The sequence below is a fragment of the Leptopilina heterotoma genome, unplaced genomic scaffold (assembly GCF_015476425.1).
Source record: "Leptopilina heterotoma isolate Lh14 unplaced genomic scaffold, ASM1547642v1 Lhet_287, whole genome shotgun sequence".
Taxonomy (NCBI): Eukaryota; Metazoa; Arthropoda; class Insecta; order Hymenoptera; family Figitidae; genus Leptopilina; species Leptopilina heterotoma.
In genome coordinates, this window is record NW_025110994.1 from 1,455,682 (window position 1) to 1,476,187 (window position 20,506).

The window sequence follows — 20,506 nt, forward strand, 5'->3', positions numbered from 1 at the left end:
ACTAAAATTATAATCAAAATAATTGAATTCCAGTAAAAATTTTATTATTTATTAGAATAATTGAACTCTTTGGAATTTTTTTCGTTTAAAATTGAATTAAAAATAATTTAATTCTTGTAAATTTTAATAAAATTTTTGAAAATAATTGAATTTTTGCGAAGAGTTGCATTAAAATTTTCAAAAATAATATAATCCCAGCGAAGAATATTTTATAAAAATTCTTTTAAATAATTCGCTTTTTTCAAAAAAAAAATTGAATGAAAATTGTATCACTTAAATAATTGAATTAAATGTTTGCAAAGAATATTTTATTTCAAATTCTTTTAAATAACTGAATTCTTTTGGAAAATTTTATTAAAATAGTAGATATTGTAAATAATTGAATTTTCAGTGAACATTTTCATTATTTGGGAAAATAATTGAATTCTTACTAAAAATTGTCTTAAAATTTTTGAATTTAATTGAATCGTTTCAATGAATATTAAAAAAAAAAACTTTTGAGAATAATTTATTTATTTAATTTATTAGCTGATTTAAAGTAATGTAAATTCTAAAAAAAAATATTTTTTTCTAAATAATTCAATTAAAATTGTATTTTAAATAATTGAATTCCTGTCAAAATTTTATTATTTATGAAAATTATTGAATGTTTGCGAAGAATTTATATCAAAATTCTTTTGAAATAATTGAATTATTTTTCATTATATTTAATTGAATTAAATAATATTTATTGAAGTCAATTAAATAGTTTAATTCATATTTGCTTCAAATACTAAAATTAATAGTTTAAATACCATTTAATTGACTCCAATAAATATTATTTAATTCAATGAAATTTAATTTAATGTAATAACTTAAATTATTTTAAGAATTTAAATATTAAATTATTTAATAATTTAAATAATTTAAATTTTATTTTTAATTTATATTTAATTGAAAATTTAATATTTATTGGGGTCAATTAAACGGTTCAATTCATATTTGCTTCAAATATTAAAATTATTAGTTCAAATATGATTTAATTGACACGAATAAATATTATGTAATTCAATTAAATTTAATTTAATTGAATAATTTAAATTATTTTAAGAATTTAAAATTTAAATATTAAATTATTTAATAATTTAAATAATTTAAATTATTTAATTTATTTTTAAAATTATTTTTTTAAAAATTTAATTTAATTTTATTTTATTTTATAATATTTATTGGAGTCAATTAAACGGTTCAATTCAAAATTTTTGTCTTCGTTTTCTGATTCGTTCCACAAGAAACAGTCATTCGTGCGCATGCGCCTCTAGAGAGAGAAAGAAGAGGGGACGTTAAGTACACTAGCTTTCTCTTTCTATCATTCTGTCGCTACAAAATTACCAATATAGGTATATAAATGAAATGCACAAAATGCAAACAAGTAAATTCTTACATCGTATCCTTTTTCGAGCAATAAGCTAAATTGACCGTTGAGCGAGCCGTTGAGAAAGGAAGAATGAGAGATAATTTAAGATGAATGTGATTTGTGAGGGAGAAATTCGTTAATGGTTCAAACGCGACGCCTTCTTTAAGAGGAAGAAGACTCACACACACTTTAGTCGAATATAAGTGAGAAGGATTGGTGGGCAATCGTGCGGTAGACAAACGACATCATTAGTGATGTAAATTGCATTTGTTTTTAGTAGACGGGTTTTCTCTTTGCATCCGCACAGTTCTCGCCATATGTATTATATATCTCGAATTTACATGGACCTTCTTCTCTCTCTCTCTCTCCTCTCTCACCCTCTTCTCATTCTCTCCCACCTTTCCCAACTTTCTCATTCTCGTCGACTCACTGCAAAACGGAAAACATTTCACATCATGCCTTATCTAAATGACGAGCAATTAAAAAGTGCTTGATACAAATTAGTCTACATTACAGCTCATTAGCTTTCATTCCCCCCCCCTCTTCTCTCCCCTCTCTTACTTCCTTCAACCTTTTCGTAAGTATATTATTTGCAGCACACGCTCTTTATTTTTATTTTATTTTTTTCGTAAACCGAGGGGCAATTAGAAAAGGTGCTTTTATTTTTCCACAGAGGGAAAATATAATTCAATTCAATTTAACAGCATCCTAAACCGATTTAATTATGATGACTTTTTGCCTCGCTTTTTGTGTATTTAAATAAAAAAAACTATATTTTTTTAAATATCGAACTGTATTTTTATCTTAAATACTATACAAATATAAAATTAGTATATTAAAAATCGTATTTCGCCGTTTTATAGAAAAATCTCTATATACTGCAGTATATTGATTTTTGATCATGATCAAAAATCAAGGCATCTTTCTGGTAATTATTACCATATTTATAATAATTAATTGATGGAAAAATAAACTTACAACTTACTGAAAGTCCAGCAATCAGTAAAAAAATGATCTCAATAGTCGCACCAATTGAACTTAAATTCTAATCGCGGGGGAGTAAGAAAAAAAAATTCTTTTTCTTTATTCTCTGTCAGAAAATTCCTGACTAGCCAAATCGTAGAATTGGGAAGTCGTATTCTGAAGGAGTAAATTTGGTTCGTCAAATTCTAGCACCTCTCCATCGCCCATCACCAGGACTCTGTTCGGGAAAAAAATAAAAATCATTCATTATTGCGAACACTGTAAAGGAAATCAAATTTTAATCAGAATTGCCACAAAAAATTAATTTTCTTTTTCTCTCTCACTTCTTTATGTTTTCTAATAATTTAAATTTACATAAAATTTTTCAAAAAAAATTAAATTATTTTAACAATTTTCATAAAATCCTTCGCAAGAATAATAAAATTTTTCATAGGATTTCAATTATTTTTAATTCAATTTTAAATAAATTTCTCGAAACATGTAATTATTTTCAAAAATTTCTTGCAAGAATTCAATTACATTTCACATAACGAAATTCTTCTCTGAAATTCAAATATTTTCAAAATCTGTTATTTTAATCAAAATTTTCAAAAGAATTCAATTATTTAAAAAAAATATAATGAAAATTCGTTGCAAGAATTCAATTATTTTCTTAAATAATAAAATTCTTCGCAGGATTTAAATTATTTAAAAGAAATGTAATAAAATTCGTTAAAGAATTCAATTATTTTTTTAAATAATAAAAAGCTGTTTATTATTTATAATAATAATTAAAATCTTACAATTTTTTTCGATTGAAATTGAATTGAAAATAATTCAATTATTTTCAATTTTATTAAAACTTTTAAAAAAGATTGAATTCCAGCGAAGAATTTTATTATTTATGAGAATAATTGAATTCTTGCAATTTTTTCGATTGAAATAAATTGAATTGAAAATAATTCAATTCTTGTGAATTTTATTAAAATTTTTAAAAATAATTGAATTTTTGCGAAGAACTGCATTGAAATTTTCAAAAATAATTGAATTCCAGCGAAGAATATTTTATAAAAAATCTTTTAAATAATAAATTTTTTTCGAATAAATTGAATGAAAATTGCATTTCTTCAATAATTGAATTGCTGTAAAAAAATTTATTATTAATAAAATAATTGAATGTTTGCAAAGATTTATATTAAAATTCTTTTAAATAACTAAATTTTTTTTAGAAAATTTTATTAAAATAGTAGATATTGAAAATAACTTAATTTCAGCGAAAATTTTCTTTATTTAAGAAAATAATTAATTTTTAAGGAAAATTTTTCTTAAAATCTTTGAAATTACTTGAATTGTTTCAAAGAATTTAAAAAAAAATGTTGTGAATAATCTTTTTATCTCAATTATTAGCTGATTTAAAGTAGTGTAAATTGTAAAAAAAATTATTTTCTTCTAAAAAATTCAATTAAAATTGTATTTTAAATAATTGAATTCCTGTACAAATTTTATTATGAAACTTTTATTATTTATGAAAATAATTTTATGTTTTCTTAGAATTTTAACAGAATTTTTGTTAAATAATTCAATTCTTTTGAAAAATTTTATTAAAAATTATTGAATTGAGGAAAATTTTGGAAATAATTTAATATTTACCAAGAATTTTATTGAAATTTGTGAAAATAATTGAACTTTGGAGAAGAATTCTATTAATTTTAAAAATAATTGAAATTTGGACGAGTGTTTAAAAAAATTTTTAAATATAATTGAATTTCTGAGAAGAATTCTATTATTTATTAAAAATAATTGAATTTTGCAAAAAATTTTATTAAAATTCCATAAAAATAATTGAATTTTGCCAAGAACTTTATTAAAATTTTTGAAAATAATTGAATTTCGAAGAAGAATTTTATTAATTTTACAGATAATTGAAATTTGGACTAAAGTTTTTAAAAATTTTTAAATATAATTGAATTTCTGAGAAAGACTCTATTACTTTTAAAAATAATTAAATTCTTGAAATGAATTTTGGTTATTTATGAAAATAATTGAATATTGCAAAAAATTTTATTATAATTCCATAAAAATAATTGAATTTTGCCAAGAATTATATTAAAATTTTTGAAAATAATTGAATTTTTGAGAAGAATTTTATTAATTTTACAGATAATTGAAATTTGGACGAGAGTTTCTAAAAATTTATATTAAATATAATTTAATTTCTGAGAAAAATTCTATTACTTTTGAAAATAATTGAATTTCAGCAATTATTTGTAACTTCTGTAAAATTAAATTTTTTCCATTATTTTAATAAAAATCCCTGAATTTCCTGATTTCCCTGACCTATGGCAACTCTGTTAATATTAAAAAAAAATTAAATATTGAAATTTGTACTAAATAAAAAAAAATTAAATCTTACCTATCACAGTGCATTATTGTTCTGATTCTGTGTGCAATTGTTATGACGGTTGCACTTCGAAAGGAAGATTTTATCGTCGCTTGAATTGCCTTATCAGTCTCGTGATCGACGTTAGACGTTGCCTCGTCAATGCATAATATCTGCAGAAAATAAAAATCGTTGCATTTAGAAAAAAAGACGATTGAAATTAAAATAAAAAAAATTTACAATAGTTCAGAATTTAGAGAAAATTAGATTAATTTAAAAAAAAAGAAATTTACCCTGGCATTATGCAAAACAGCTCTAACTAAACAAAAAAGTTGTCTCTGTCCAGCGCTGAGATTTTTCCCACCTTCCTCCAATTGAGCACCCAAACCTCCTAGACGACCGACCAAAGTATGTAGTTTACATTTTTCCAGAGTTCTAAATAATTGGGAATCTGGATACTGATTAAGAGGGTCGATATTTTCTCTAACCGTTCCAGAGAATAAGAATGGATTCTGCGGAATAATCGACAAGCGCGATCTGAAAAGAATTTTTATTTCTTTTTAATCAGAATGAACGTAGCTTATCACTTGGTAAAAATTATATAATTTAAATTAAAAGAAAATTATCATTCTTCCAAGTCAAATAAAAATAAAAACAAATTATTACGTTTCGACAGCTCTGCTATCCTCTTCAGAAACTGAAAATTTTATTTTTTTTCGATTTGGAAGATTAATAATTTCCTTTTAATTTTAATTTCAAAAATTATATTTAAAATCTAAATTGAAAGTGCAAAGAATACCTTAAGGAGTTGAGTTTTATCGTTTGAACATTAACATTGTCGATTAAAATTTCTCCTGTCTCAATTTCCACTAATCTGAAGAGCGACGAAAAAATAGAACTTTTTCCAGCACCCGTTCGACCGACAATTCCAATTTTTTCCGCCGGTCTCGTCGCAAAGGAAACTCCCTTCAACGACGGCATCAAATGTTCCCTAAAAATTAAATTTCCATTCCTTAAAACTTAAATTTACAAATTAAAAATTACAAATTACAATATAAAGCTAAAACTGTCACCCAGTTAATTAATAAAATTTTGTCAGACAAATAGTTTCTTTCTCTAAATCTTTAAACTGAAATAAATTTTTTCTTCAAAATCAACATCAAATGATCAAAAATTAAATGAATGCTAATATTTAACTGAGAGCAGCCGAAAAAAAATTGAACAGAGAAAATTAAATTATCAAGAAATGAAATTACCGATATTTGAGAACAACATTTCGAAATTCAACAACTCCTTGAGTTGGCCAAGCATAAGGAGGATTTTCACCGTCAATTGTTTCCATTGAAATATTATCGAGATATTGATTAATCCTCTCGACGGCAATCATTTCGCGTTCAGTTTCCGTGAATGCATTAACAAGTCCCGAGAGAAGTGATGATACAGAAAGCATATAAGTTACGGCAAGACCAATTAATCCAGGATCGGCAATATCGTATTGATGCTGAATAACAGCCATTACACAAACACCACCTAAAAGTGCAACGCCAATAAATTGTAATCTCAATGCCAACCACTGTCCAGCTGCTGTTGAGGCAAAAATTGCCTTTTGACTATTCTCCAAGAAATGCTCATTCTCATATTTAAAGCGTGAGACTGCTCTGAAGGCGCGTATTGTACTCAAGCCTTGCAATGTTTCGTTAAAATGTGCATACAATGGCGACAGTGTTGAACTCGACAATCTCTTCAATTCCCTGGACGTTAATCTAAAGCAAGTGTGAATACAAAAAAAAGCATTAAATTTTAATTTTCTCTCTACGAATTAAAATTAAAATTAAAATGTCAAGCGAATTGAAGAAAGGTACCTAAGGAATTATTTTTTAGTTCATGTTTTTATTTTAACTTAATTAAAAGTTTCTAGGTTTAATTTAAAACTAATATCAATTTTTGTCTAGTATTTTAAATCGAAATCAAAATTAAAACTCAAATTAGAATCAAAATTAAAAATTAACAGCGTTAAATAATACAATTTTAATCAAATTTCTCGAAAAATGTAGCTATTCTTAAAAATTTTATTAAAAATTCAATTATTTAAAAATTTGTTGATAAAGTTCTTTAGGAAAAATTCAATTTTAAGAAACATTTAAAACTAATAAAATTCTTTTTAGCAAAAATTCAATTTTGTTCAAAAATTAAAAAAAAAACTCTTGTCCTAATTTAAATTAACTTTAAAATTAATAAAATTCTTCTGAAAAATTTAATTATTTTCATAAATAATCAAATTTTTTACGGACATTCAATTATTTTCTTGAATAATAAGACTTGTTGCAGAATTTTAATTATTTTTAATACAATTTTAATCGAATTCCTCGAAAAATGAATAATTATTCTTGAAAATTTTATTAAAATTCGTCGAAAATATTCAATTATTTAAAAATTTGCTGATAAAGTCCTTCATAAGAATTCAATTTTGAGAAACATTCAAAAGTAACAAAATCCTTCGCAGAAAATCAATTATGTTATAAAATTTAAAAAAAAACTCGTCCAAATTTCAATTGCTTTTCAAATTAATAAAATTCTTCTCCAAAATTCTATATCTACTATTTTAATAAAATTTTTCAAAATAATTCAATTACTTAAAAAAAATTTTGATAAAATTCTAAGCAAACATTTAATTATTTTCATAAATAATAAAAATTTTACAGAAATTCAGCTATTAACAAATTTTTTAGAAATTTCTTCGCAATAATTCAATTATTTTCATAAATAACCAAAATTCATCACATGAATTCAATTATTTTTAAAAATAATAGAATTCTTCTCAGAAATTCAATTATATTTAAATTTTTTTAAAAAACTCTCGTCCAAATTTCAATTATCTTTAAAATTAATAAAATTCATCTCCAAAATTCAATTATTTAAAAAAATTTTAATATAATTCTTGGCAAAATTAAATTATTTTTATGGAATTTTAATAAAATTCTTTGCAAAATTCAATTATTTTCATAAATAACCGAAATTCATTACATGAATTCAATTATTTTCAAAAGTAATAGAATTCTTCTCAGAAATTCAATTATATTTAAAAATTTTTAAAAACTCTCGTCTAAATTAAATTATCTTTAAAATTAATAGAATTCTTCTCCAAAATTCAATTATTTTCACAAACTTTAATAAAATTCTTGGCAAATATACTTACAGAGATTCAATTATTTTTATAAATAATAAACAGCTTCAGACAAATTCAATTATTTTTCTTATATTTTTAATAATTCGCTAAAAATTCGTTAAAATTTTAGATAATTCAGCTATTTACAAATCTTTTATAAATTTTTTTCGCAATAATGCAATTATTTTCATAAATAATTAAATTTTTTACAACTGACAATTCTGTAGAATTAATTTTTTTGAAAAAGTTTAATTGAATATTTTTTAAAAATTATTTCAAGGTTTTATTTTGTAAATATTTAATTGAAGGATTTCCCAATAATCGAAATTTCGTAAAATTGAATTGTAAATAAATGGATTTTAAAAATTCTCAAGGAAATTTTGCAATAATTATTAAAAATTATTGATAATTGATTTCTTTCGAAGAATTTTAATAAAATTTTTTTAAGTAATTACATTTTTCGAAGAATTTACTTAAAATTGTATTAAAAGTAATTAAAATCATGTGTAGAATATTATTATTTATGAAAATAATTGAATTCTTGCAAAGAATTTTTGTTACATTTTTTTAAATAATTAAATTCTTTTGAAAAATTTGATTAAAATAACAGATTTTGAAAATATTTGAATTTCTGCACAAGAATTTAATTATTAAAATGTGAAATGTAAATATGTGTAATGTCATTGAATTCTTGCAACAAATTTTTGAAAATAATTACATTTTTCGAGGAATTTACTTATCTGAAGAATTTGATTATTTAGAAAAACAATAGAATTTTTATTAAATTTTATTTAAATAATTGAAATCCTGTGTAGAATATTTTTATTGATGAAAACAATTGAATTCTTGCAACGAATTTTTATTACATTTCTTTTAAATAATTGAAATCCTTTGAAGAATTCTATTATTTATGAATAATAATTGAATTCTCGCAACGAATTTTTATTACATTTTTTTAAAAATAATTGAATTGTTTTGAGTATCTTATTTGATTAAAATTATCAGATTTTAAAACTTTTGAATTTTAGCGAAGAATTTAATTGTTTGAGAAATGTAATTGAATAATGATTAAATATTTATTTAAAAAAGAAGTTATTGATGTTTTCAAATAATTCTACTTTTGAAGAAATTTGTAAATAGATGTAATAGAACATTTTTTTGACTATCTAATAATTTTTAGAGTAAATCAGAATATTCTTTAGGGTCAGTGAAAAAGGGAAAATTTTGTCCGCAAATTAGGGAAAAGTCAGTGAAAAACAAAATCAAATTTTTGTGACAACCCTGATTAAAGTTGAAATTGAAATTAGAACTAAAATTAAGAATTAAATTTAAAAATTGAAATTAAGTATCAAAATTAAATATTACCTGTAATGATTTTGAAGCCAATTGTAAATGGGAACAAGAGGCGCAAGTACCAAAAATATCCACGGTAATCCATAGAGTGTAACAACAACTATTCCCAATAATCCAAAAAATTGTGCAAATAAAATATTCGACATAAATGGAAGTGTATCATCAATAGTATAAGTATCAGACGAAAATCTATTAATTATCCTGCCATGTGGTTGTATATCGAAAAATGTCGACTTTGCCTGAAAATTAAATTAATATCAACTCTTGCCTTTATTTTCAATATTAATTTTAAAAAAAGAATTCAACTTACCATTACAACAACTTTTAGCAACTGTTTTTGTATATAAACAGCAGCCTTCAGTCCACCATAGGCAAACAAAAATGCCCGAATCAAAGTAAAGAAGGAATTTAATACAGCAAGACCGGCATAAATTGTTAAATAATATTTAACATTCTGAGTATTTTGTGCGTTGGTCAAAAATTCCAAACCCGGAATAAGCTCCGGATTACTCGAATTTGTCGAATTTCCACTCGTATCATTATTATGAGTCACCCAAAACGATAGCCATAAATCGGTAACATTCCTCGACGTTTGCATTAGAAACATTGCCAAAAAAATTGCAATAACAAGATAATTTCCAATCGCCTTAAAATACGATTCATAGACACTAAATTGCAATGTTCCTTTCTCAAGTGTCTCGTCTTCGAGCAAAGAATCCCTATCGCCATCATTTTCCTCAATGTAATTTTTCTTAACAATTTTCTTCACAGAATTAGAAGTTAAATCAATTTCCATTGATTCCGTTGACAGAAGATATTCATCTAAATCGACAAGAATTTCACTCGGTTTTCCCTGTTTGACAATTTTTCCTTTCGATATTTCAACAACTTTGTCCGCGTGTATCAAATATTGTGTCTGATGGGTGCACATTATTCTCGTTTTATTCTTCAAAAGTCCAAGAATAACATTATTGAATATATGTTTAGCCACTCGCATATCAAGAGTAGATAGAATATCGTCCAATAGATAAATATCCTTGTCAGCATAAATTGCACGAGCCAGAGTTATTCGCGTTTTTTGCCCTCCACTTAATGTCATTCCCGCTTCACCGACTCCACTCAAATCCTTCTTTGGAAATGTATTCAAATCGTCAGTCAATGCACAGGCTCTTATTATTGATCTAAAAAAATTCATAAAATTATTTTTCAATAATCGAAATAATTTGCACTAAAAAAAATTATTTGATTCAAATAACGGATTACTTGTCTATTATCAAATAAATATTTACTTGAATCAAATAATTTTCATTTAATTAAATGATTTAATTTATTAAATGGTTCAATTCATATTTGCTTCAAAAATTTAAATTATTGACTAAATTAATTAAAATCAATTATTAATTATTGACTCAAATAAAAATTATTTGTTTCAAGTAAATATTTATTTGACAATAGACAACTAATAATTTGAATTTTTTTTTTAATAATTTGAAAAAAAATTCACTAGAAATAAATTTTAATACTTGTATTTGTTGTGATCGTAGGGTTTTCCAAAAAGAATATTTTCGCGAATTGTTCCACGTTGAATCCAGGGGATTTGCTTGACGAATCCAAAACCTTTCTCTAAATTATTCACGGCAACAATTCCCTCTTGTTTCGCAATTTCACCTAAAATTCCATCTAAAAGAAGTGATTTTCCACTTCCAACTCGTCCCATTATTCCTATTAGTTGCCCCTATTTTTTTTAGGAAGAAAATATTTCAATAAAATTAGGCAAACAAGATTTAAACAAAAATAATAAATATTATTTAAAACGTTTACCTTTTCCGCAGTGAATTCTAAATTTGCTAAATTAAAACTCATTTTTTTCTCGTCCTCAAATCTAACGAGTCTTCCAATTTCCTCCTCATCACGAGAAGTGGATGGGGAATTTTCATTTTTCGCATCACCTTTTGTAGAAAATGTTGTATTTTTCACCATAACATCGACTCCAATTGGTGGATCAGAATAGAAACTTGAAATATCTGACTCTGGTAACTGGAAATATTTGATCAAAAATTCTATATTCTATGTAAGAATTAAAATTAATTTAATTAATTTTTTTCTAAAGAAGTAAATTTTTTATTAAACTTCTGACGCTTTTTTAATAATTTTTTGAAAAAATATTTTCAATTTTCAAATTAATGTATTCTTTCATGAAATTTTACTCAAATTTTATAAAAAATAATTTAAATGTTTGGAAGAATTTATTAAAATTTTAGAAAATAATCATGGTTGCCACAAAATAATAAATATAAAATTCCAGGCTTTTACCAGGATTTTCCAGATCTATTGCTAGAACAATTCCAATAATTAACTTTTAGTTATCAAAAATAATTTAATTCAAAATTCATAAAAAGTTACCACAGCCGATAATCAGCAGAAGATGAAAAATTATTTTTTGAGCGAAAAAAATTAGCAAACTTCTGTTTGCTAACAATTGTTAGCTTACAAATTTTTTACTAGTCCCAAACTATTGCTAGAACAATTGCAATTAATATCTGGGTCATCAAAATTAATTTAATTCACAATTTATAAAAAGTTACCACAGCCGATAATCAGCAGAAGATGAAAAATTATTTTTTGAGCGAAAAAAATTAGCAAACTTCTGTTTGCTAACAATTGTTAGCTTACAAATTTTTTACTAGTCCCAAACTATTGCTAGAACAATTGCAATTAATATCTGGGTCATCAAAATTAATTTAATTCACAATTCATAAAAAGTAACCACAGCCGATAATCAGCAGAAGATGAAAAATTATTTTTTGAGCGAAAAAAATTAGCAAACTTCTGTTTGCTAACAATTGTTAGATTACAAATTTTTTACTAGTCCCAAACTATTGCTAGAACAATTGCAATTAATATCTGGGTCATCAAAATTAATTTAATTCACAATTCATAAAAAGTAACCACAGCCCATAATCAGAAGAAGATGAAAAATTATTTTTTGAGTGAATTTTTACTTCTGTTTGCTAACAATTGTTAGCATACAAATTTTTTACTGGTCCCAAACTATTGCTAGAACAATTGCAATTAATATCTGGGTCATCAAAATTAATTTAATTCACAATTTATAAAAAGTAAATAGTAATTAATAAAAATAATGTATACGAATTACGAAAACAAAAATAAACTTAAAGAAATTTATATTTCAACAATAATTGATAAAGATATATAAATTAAGGTCAAGGCTGTATGTGATTGCAATCAAAATTAGATAAAAATTACGATTCAAGCAAAATTTGAATGAAAACATTCTTTTATAATTGAATCGAGATATTTATTAAAAAAAAATATAAAAAATACGATAACTATAAATATAATAAATATTATAGATAGATAAGAATTAATAGATTAATATTAAATATTAAAACTAAATCTTCATAATATTGATATTAAAATAAATGATTAATCATATTGATGTTGAAATTAAACATTAATAATATTGATATTAAAATAAAATGTTCATAATATTGATATTGAAATTAAATATTAATGACATTGATATTAGAATAAAATCTTTATAATATTGATATTAAAATTAAATATTAACAATATTGATAGAAATATTAATTATAATGGTATTAAAATTAAATACGAAAATATTAACTTTGAAATTAAATATAAAAATACTCACATCGAGGAGTCTTTGAATTCTCTTGATAGAAACCCACGATTCCGTGAGTCCAATGAAAACCCAAGGATACATATTTAATGGTGTTATTAACATGTTCATCAATGCCATTGTGGTGAAAACCGTCTTTGCATCTAATTCATTGCCAAGTAACACATAAGTAATGAATGTGAATACAGAAATAAAAACTTGTGTTGCAGCCCAAAAATAGACACACAATGCATCTAAATATTTTCTCCCCGACAGGTATTTCACCTCTTTATCTCTCAATTCTAGAAAAATTGTGAAAATATAAAGCAAATTTAATTAAAAATCAAATTTCCAAAAAGAAAATTTTTTTTCTTCTTTCTTTTTCTTTTTTAAAACTTACTCATTATATTTCGCATAAAATGCTCTTCCCAAACGTTTAATTTTATTGTCGTAATTCCCCTGAGTGTTTCGGCAATAATTCTCACTCGTTGATCCTTAAAGGACATCATTTTCGTACTCAAGGTTCCCATTTTATTGGCAATGTATTTATTTATGGGAATCATTACTATTGATACTCCGACTCCAACTAAGAACGAAATTCCAATTTGATTGTGGAGAAAATAAAATATTACGGACAACTGAAACAGAAAAAATACAATCTTAGGAAGAGTTTTATTTTTCTTTTCGATTTTTCAGTCTTTTTATAAGTGATTCTTCATTTTATTGATTTTTTTATTTTATTATTTTTTTATTTTTAATTTCTATTTGTTTTTATTTTGTTACGTATTGAAATTAAATACCTGTATGGGAACACTCCATAATGCGTGAAAGGAGGGACAAAAATTCATTATTCTATCGCTGTCCAAACTCATGAAATTAACAATTTCTCCACTCGAGAAATTTTCGTTTAAAACTGAAGCCGATGTATGCAAAGTTTTTCGATAAACGAGCGTAATTATCGCACTTCGCATTTTCAGTGTTATAACCGACAGCCAAAAATTAAAATGTACGTTGCAAAATGTTCCTAAAAATAAAGATTATACAAAATTAAATATATATATAATTAAAATTAAGATCAACTTGCAGAAAAATAAGAATTAATTGAAAAAATTTTCTTAACATTTGCTAGTAGAAACATAATTCTCACCTATTAAAGTAATAAGAAACATCATAGACGCATAAAAATATCCATGCTGAATTGGTTCGGTTTTATCCTGAATAAAACCGAGGAGTTTATTTAAAATGAGCGGACCAGCAAAACCAGCGCAATCAGCGATTAATTTCAATAAACCAATGGCATAAAAATGAAAACCAAAATTCGAATGTAAAATACGAAGTAAAGAAACTTTACTCGCAGATCTAGTAAATTCGACACTTGGTCCACTTTGAGATGAACTATCCTCCTGCTTCTTCAATGGCTAAACGAAAAAACAAAAGAGAACTTTTTTTAGTTTTTAGAAGCTAGTTTTCATTAATTTTCATTTTCATAAATTTACAATTTTACACTTGAAGATTTTTCATAAATTTCTTTTGAGAATTCAATTATTTTCACAAAATTTGTAAGTAAATTTCTTTAAAAGTTGAATTTCAAAAATTGTAATAATAATATTTGAAATAAATCAATTATTTTCAATTAAATCTTTTTAAAATTTCAATTATTCCAAATTATTTTAATTGTATATTTCGAAAATTTCATTAGAAAAATTCAAAAATAATTTTTGAATGATTTGTTTAGTTATTTTTCACACTAGAAAAATCGAAATAATTCGCAAATTATACTAAAATTGTGATTTTTTGTGGCAAAACTTGGAAGAAAAGTGGAAAAAGTCATAATATCCAAAGCCTGTAGTTTGAAAAAATATTTTTGATTACTAATTTCTGTAAAAATAAAAAATTCTTACAATTTCTTTCAAGTGTTTATCAATATCGCTGCTGATTGTCGACGAAGAAATGCTATCAGGCAAATCATAGAGATCGTCAGATTGATTTAAAAGTCCCTTCACGCCTTTTGACATTAATGGCGTGACCCAGTGGAAAAGTAATTTCGAAGTGAACGGAACACTCTCCAAAGCAACTCCAAGATAACTTGGATCATTTTCCTCTACAAATCGAATGTACGACGAGCCTGGACTGTTAATTAAAGACGTACGTTCTCCTGTCTAGAAAAAAAATCAATTAATAATTATTTCTTTAAATAATAAAATTTTATCTTTTTACAAAAAAAATAAAATTTTATTTTCTTTTATTCATTTTCTTGAAGTTTAAAATTTTGGGAAAATAAAATACCAACATCTGCAAATCTCGACGATCTTCTCTGTGAATTAGCTCGTCGATCCGGTATCAAAGTGAAAATATACAAAATCAATAGCACAACGTTCGTGATACTGAAACCCAGTGACAAATTCGGTAGAACATCATCTCTCGGTATCTGATCAATATGATGCTTTAGAAACAATGCCGAAATTCCAAGTAATAAAATAATTAACACTCGCATAAAAACTGGACCACGAGGATTAATCATATTACTCTTTCTCAAACTGAGTGTAAAACAAAAATGTACAATCCATGCCAAACCTTCAGTTCCAGCAACTAAATAATCAACCGGCTTTGCCGAAGTAGCTTTATCGTTTAGTTGCGAAAAATTCTCCTCTTCGAAAATTTCTTTTTCTACTTTCTTTGGCAAAATTCCTCCACCATGCCTGTTTGGTAGAAGAAATAAATTTATCACACTCTGAGTATCATTTATCTGTCCTTCTATTTTTCTCATCCAATTGGAAAATGTTGGAACTGGAGTCGTTGTTGTTGTTACTCTTTCTGTCGTCGTTTCAATTAAATAATTTGTTGTCTTTAAATCGAGATTCACTGTGAGGGTTGTGTTCGACAATATAATATAGGCTTTTATTATTGGAAGAATTCCCAAACATATGATTAAAATCAAACGAAAATTTATCGATTTTGTGGAGAAATAGTCGCGAGATATTGAGTAACTTTGCCGACCGCAATAGTACGCTGATGTTATTGCAATTAACACTAAAACTGGAATCTGAAAATAAAATATCGAAATTGGAGTATTTAGACACAACTGACAAGACAGTCTAATTAATTGATAATTAATTCATAATTTTTAATCAAGAGAGAAATTACCTGTAAATATAACTGTTGAAAACATAATCCAATATTATGAGTCTCAGGATTCACGGGCCTTATGCTTCCTTGATAGCCACACAATTCGGTCCAATTCCATCTCCAGGAACCTCCACTGTCCTGGACTAATTCTAAATTCTCCATAATCGCTATTTTTTACACCATATCAAATTTTTTTTGTTTTGAAAGAATTATTCTGCAAACAATTTTTATTTTTTATTTATAAATCAAAGAATAAGTTTTGATTATTCAGTTTAAGAACATGTAATTTAAAGAGTGACTATAATTTAGACGAAAATAATAGAACACAGTAAAGTAATACGATTTACAAAAAGAGTTTTAAAACATTTAAATTGGAATAAACCCTAAAAATTAAAAATTAATTTTCTTTTGTCGATTTCAATCAATGACAATCACTTTTTTCGATAAACAAAAGAAAATAAAACTTGACGATATTGTTAAAAATCAAAAACTTTAATACTTTTTGAGGATAAAATTAATTTATCTGAATCACGACATAGTATGACGCATGCCACTGACACAGAATTTGCTAAAAATGCAATCATTAATCATTTAGAAAAAAAAAAACAGATAAGACAATGGGGAAAATTTGCAATATTTTTGACAAGTGAACATAACCTCTGTTACTCCGAAATGAAAATAGATCTTTAGAATTTAGATATAAATGTCATTTTACCATACCTTTGTTATTTTTACAATATTATCGTTAACGGTATTTAACAATTGATCCAAATTCCATTATTTCGGTGGTAAATAAATAAATATACGTAATATTTATCAAATATATTTACAACATTTACAAATTATACAAGCATTACAAATTCTTTAGAAGTTTCACTGGTGTCAGGAAGAGTGCCCAGACGTAGAATGTTTCTACGCCATTGTCACTGTTTATAATTTCTTAGCCTCTGTTAAGTTGACGATTTTCTAAAATATTTATACGATTTATACATAATTTATGAAGCAAATAAATGGAGTAATTACTGTAGTTTTTTACATTATGGATCGCTTGTGTTTTTAAACAAAGAATCATAAAAAATTTGCTGATATTAAAGAAAATGTGCTTTATATATTCAAAATACAGTGAATTTATAGGTTATGTTTCTTTAAATTCAAACTTATTTTGATCATATTTCATGTGATTCTTGAAAAAAGGTAAACTTTAATTAACTCCATATTTATTTAACTGTATTTAATAATTTATAATTTAATTATTTACAGGCTTCACACTCAATAATTAATTTTAAAAAAGTATCAAAAAGTAGCTTTAATACTGAAAAAAATAGTAAAAAAAAAGTAGCTATCGAAAATTAATTTTAACGAATAAAAAGAAAATTGTTTTAGTCGATTCACAAAAATTTGATTCAGTATTTTATTTGGAATTCTTCCCTGCCTGTTTCCTGATTTCAATGAAAAATATTCAGTTTTATTCTAATCCTGCTTCTAAATTTTTGAAGAATTCAATTATTTACTAGATTTTTATCCTAAAAAATACCATTGTATTTTAGTAATTTTTAAAAGTAAACAAATAAAATTCTTTAATAAAATTTAATTTAAATTGTTCACAGGAATTAAAAAAATAAATTAATAATTTTTCAAAGTAAAAATTTAAATATTATTACAGTTTTACAACAATTAAAATTTTCAACGATGTCAATTTAATAATTCTTTTAATAAATAATATTTTGAATAATTGAATAATTCTCAAAATTTAATTGTTATAAAGAATTTATCAATTTTTTAAAAAATAATTCAATTTCTTAGAAAAATTTTGATATTTATGAAAATAATTGAATTTGTACGAAGAATTTAACTCAATTTTTTTTAAGTTATTGAATTCTGGTGAAAAATTTTATTATTTGGAAAAATAATTGAATAATTGTGAAGAATTCAAGAAAGAATTCAAGAATTTATCAATTTTTTGAAAATTAATTGAATTTCTGAAAAGATTTTTTCTATTTATGTTAAAAATTATAGAGAAAATTTATGAAGTAAATTTGATCCTGTGCCCTTTTAATATCCAAAAGTCTCAATTACTATTTTTAAGGGACGAAAAACCATCTTCAGTAATGGATGAAAAAAATTCTATGGAGGAAATCACGGAAAATGGTGTCAAATCGGAAAATATTTCCCTACAACAAGAGAATGAAGAAAATTCCCCGTTGATTGCAGAAATGTTGGACCATTTAGCAAAATCCAAAGCCTTCTTTAAATCGGAACAAAAAACCGATCCAGAATTATCATTTGACGAAAAACGAAATGTAGCATCGAATCTCCTAAAGAAGAATCCCTCACAATTTTTATCAAGATTCGGTCACTTTTTAAAAAAAGAACATTTGGATTATTTTACCAAACTCAGTGATAACAATTATGAATTATCGTTTCACATAAACCGGTTAAGGAGAAATTTCCAATTGACATCGAAGGGAAAAACAAAAATGGAAATTGACGTGAAAAATCGTAGATTCGAAGCACTAAAATCCCTAATTGACAAGGGTCAATATTTCAGTGAAACCGAAATGATGAAACGAAATCCCCTTCTCTATGAGCATCTGATAGGAAAATATTTGACGGAAGATGAAAAGAAAGCTCGTGACAATATTGATACACAAAATATTACTTTCGTCAATTTATTAATGGAGAGTATCGATAGAAATATTGTTAGAAGTTTCAAGCAAGATCAACAGGATGCTGAGAATGACGTTGAGGAGGAATGTGACTCGGATGAGGAGAGTGAAGAAGAAAAAGAAAAAGAAGAAGAAGACGATGAGGATAAGTGCAAAAAGACAACAAAGACAGAGGACAAAAAATGGGGCGAAATGTCACATCCAAAGGACATGTACGAGGCCGAGGAACATGAGAGGCAACGAGACTTATTTTGGTACCATATTCCTCAAAAGGAACAACAAATGTTACGACAAGAATTCATCACGAATATGTATCAAAGTTTCCTAGATGGCCGAGATATTGATTTCGATTACAGGTACTCTAATTCTTATAAACAATAAAAAAAACTATTCATTTTTCTCAGTCACAGTTTTTCTAAGGAAATAAAATTGAGACTTTTGATACTCGATAATTAATTTTAAAAAATTAGCAAAAAATAGCTTAAAGACAGTACTTTTTTTTACTTAAAGAAAGTAATAAAAAAGTAACTATCAAAAAATTAAACTTGACGATTCAATTTTTTTATAATTTCTTAATTACATATTTTTGCGACGAATTTTATAAAAATCTACAGAACAATTTTTAAAATAATAATTTCTTCCACCAGTACCGTTGATGAGAATGAAGCCTACGATAATGTTGAATTAAGAACACAAGACGAGGAGGAAAAGTATTTCGATTCAGAATCGCCAGAAATAATTGCTAATGAAAAAGCAATGGATGAAGATGAATCCGAGGATGAACTTGACGCCTACATGAAGACTCTAGAGGTTAATTAATTCATAATATTGATGACAATGTATAACATAACGTTCAATGTTATTAATTTTTCGCCAATTATCTCCAATTTATTTATTTTTAATAGGGAAGTTCGACAAATCAAGTTGACCTGGAAACTGATTTGAAAAAGAAATAGTTTATAAGTTTGCTGTTAATGTTCGGAAATTAGGAAAATAAATGCTATTTTGTATATTTATCTGTTTCTTCTTCTTCTATTCAAATGGTGTCCTGTCTCCTCCCACACAACACCGAAACTTTTCTAAAAATTTATTAAATATTTACTTGCACAACTTTGGAGCATTTACTTGCAAAGCTTAGTGACAATTGTGTAAAGATTTCAATTTAAATTAAATAATTATTTAATTAATTTAATTTAATTTTTAATTTAATTTAAATTTTTATTTATTTAAATTTAAAAAATTTAAATACTTCAATAAATGTTCAGCGTGAAACTTTCCTGAACATTTAAATTACATTTTCTCCTATAGAGATTTGGAAATTTAATTGTAATGTTCCAGGCTTCAGATCGACTAAGGCGCAAAATATTTTGACCCTTTTTGAATATTTATTTTTTTATTTTCTACTTCTACTGACGAATTTTTATTTTAAAAAATATGCGACGCGCTCAGAAGAAAGGTCAGTGACGGATTAAGGCAAATTGAGAGCATAATAATTTTTAAAGCCCTCTGCCAAAAGGTGGAGACTAATTTAATAAGTAAAGTGTTTTTAAGAGCCCAAAAATAATGAAGCTAAATGGCATACAAAAGAAGAAAAAATGTTGAAGTTTAAGAAATTCGGTTTTTTTTGTTTTTGATAATTTTTGAAAATTTTAGATTTTTTACCAAAGGGTGGAGATTTTTAAATAAGTAAAGTATTTTTCAAGAGCCCAAAAATATGGAAGCTAATTGCCATAAAAAAGAACAAAAAATGTTGAATTTTAAGAAATTCGGTTTTTCGAATATTTGATATTTTTTGATAATTTTAGATTTTTTA

The 20,506-nt window shown here is 24.9% G+C and overlaps 2 protein-coding genes across 4 annotated transcripts; one reads left to right on the plus strand and one right to left on the minus strand.

Annotated features, from left to right (window-relative positions):
• Positions 1-2,478: 2,478 nt before the first annotated feature.
• Positions 2,479-16,886, minus strand: LOC122504306 (ATP-binding cassette sub-family C member 10). Of its 2 annotated transcripts, none has more exons than XM_043615360.1 (17): positions 16,748-16,886; positions 16,046-16,241; positions 15,192-15,944; positions 14,803-15,060; positions 14,049-14,319; positions 13,702-13,925; positions 13,302-13,539; positions 12,935-13,203; positions 11,080-11,295; positions 10,782-10,993; positions 9,569-10,439; positions 9,271-9,497; positions 5,996-6,502; positions 5,539-5,730; positions 5,033-5,276; positions 4,773-4,912; positions 2,479-2,597 (listed from the first exon to the last, which is right to left on the minus strand). In XM_043615360.1, the coding sequence occupies exons 2-17, from the start codon at positions 16,187-16,189 to the stop codon at positions 2,480-2,482; spliced, it is 4,884 nt and encodes a 1,627-aa protein (XP_043471295.1). In that variant the 5' UTR covers positions 16,190-16,241; positions 16,748-16,886; the 3' UTR covers position 2,479. The 2 variants fall into 2 exon arrangements, with proteins under 2 accessions (XP_043471295.1, XP_043471296.1); XM_043615361.1 differs by lacking the exon at positions 16,748-16,886 and adding an exon at positions 16,527-16,672.
• LOC122504307 (coiled-coil domain-containing protein 97) lies at positions 16,679-19,709 on the plus strand. 2 transcript variants are annotated; one of them, XM_043615364.1, is made up of 4 exons: positions 16,679-16,815; positions 18,114-19,049; positions 19,341-19,503; positions 19,599-19,709. In XM_043615364.1, the coding sequence occupies exons 2-4, from the start codon at positions 18,136-18,138 to the stop codon at positions 19,647-19,649; spliced, it is 1,128 nt and encodes a 375-aa protein (XP_043471299.1). In that variant the 5' UTR covers positions 16,679-16,815; positions 18,114-18,135; the 3' UTR covers positions 19,650-19,709. The 2 variants fall into 2 exon arrangements, with proteins under 2 accessions (XP_043471299.1, XP_043471298.1); XM_043615363.1 differs by lacking the exon at positions 16,679-16,815 and adding an exon at positions 16,968-17,221.
• The last annotated feature ends 797 nt before the right edge of the window (positions 19,710-20,506 follow it).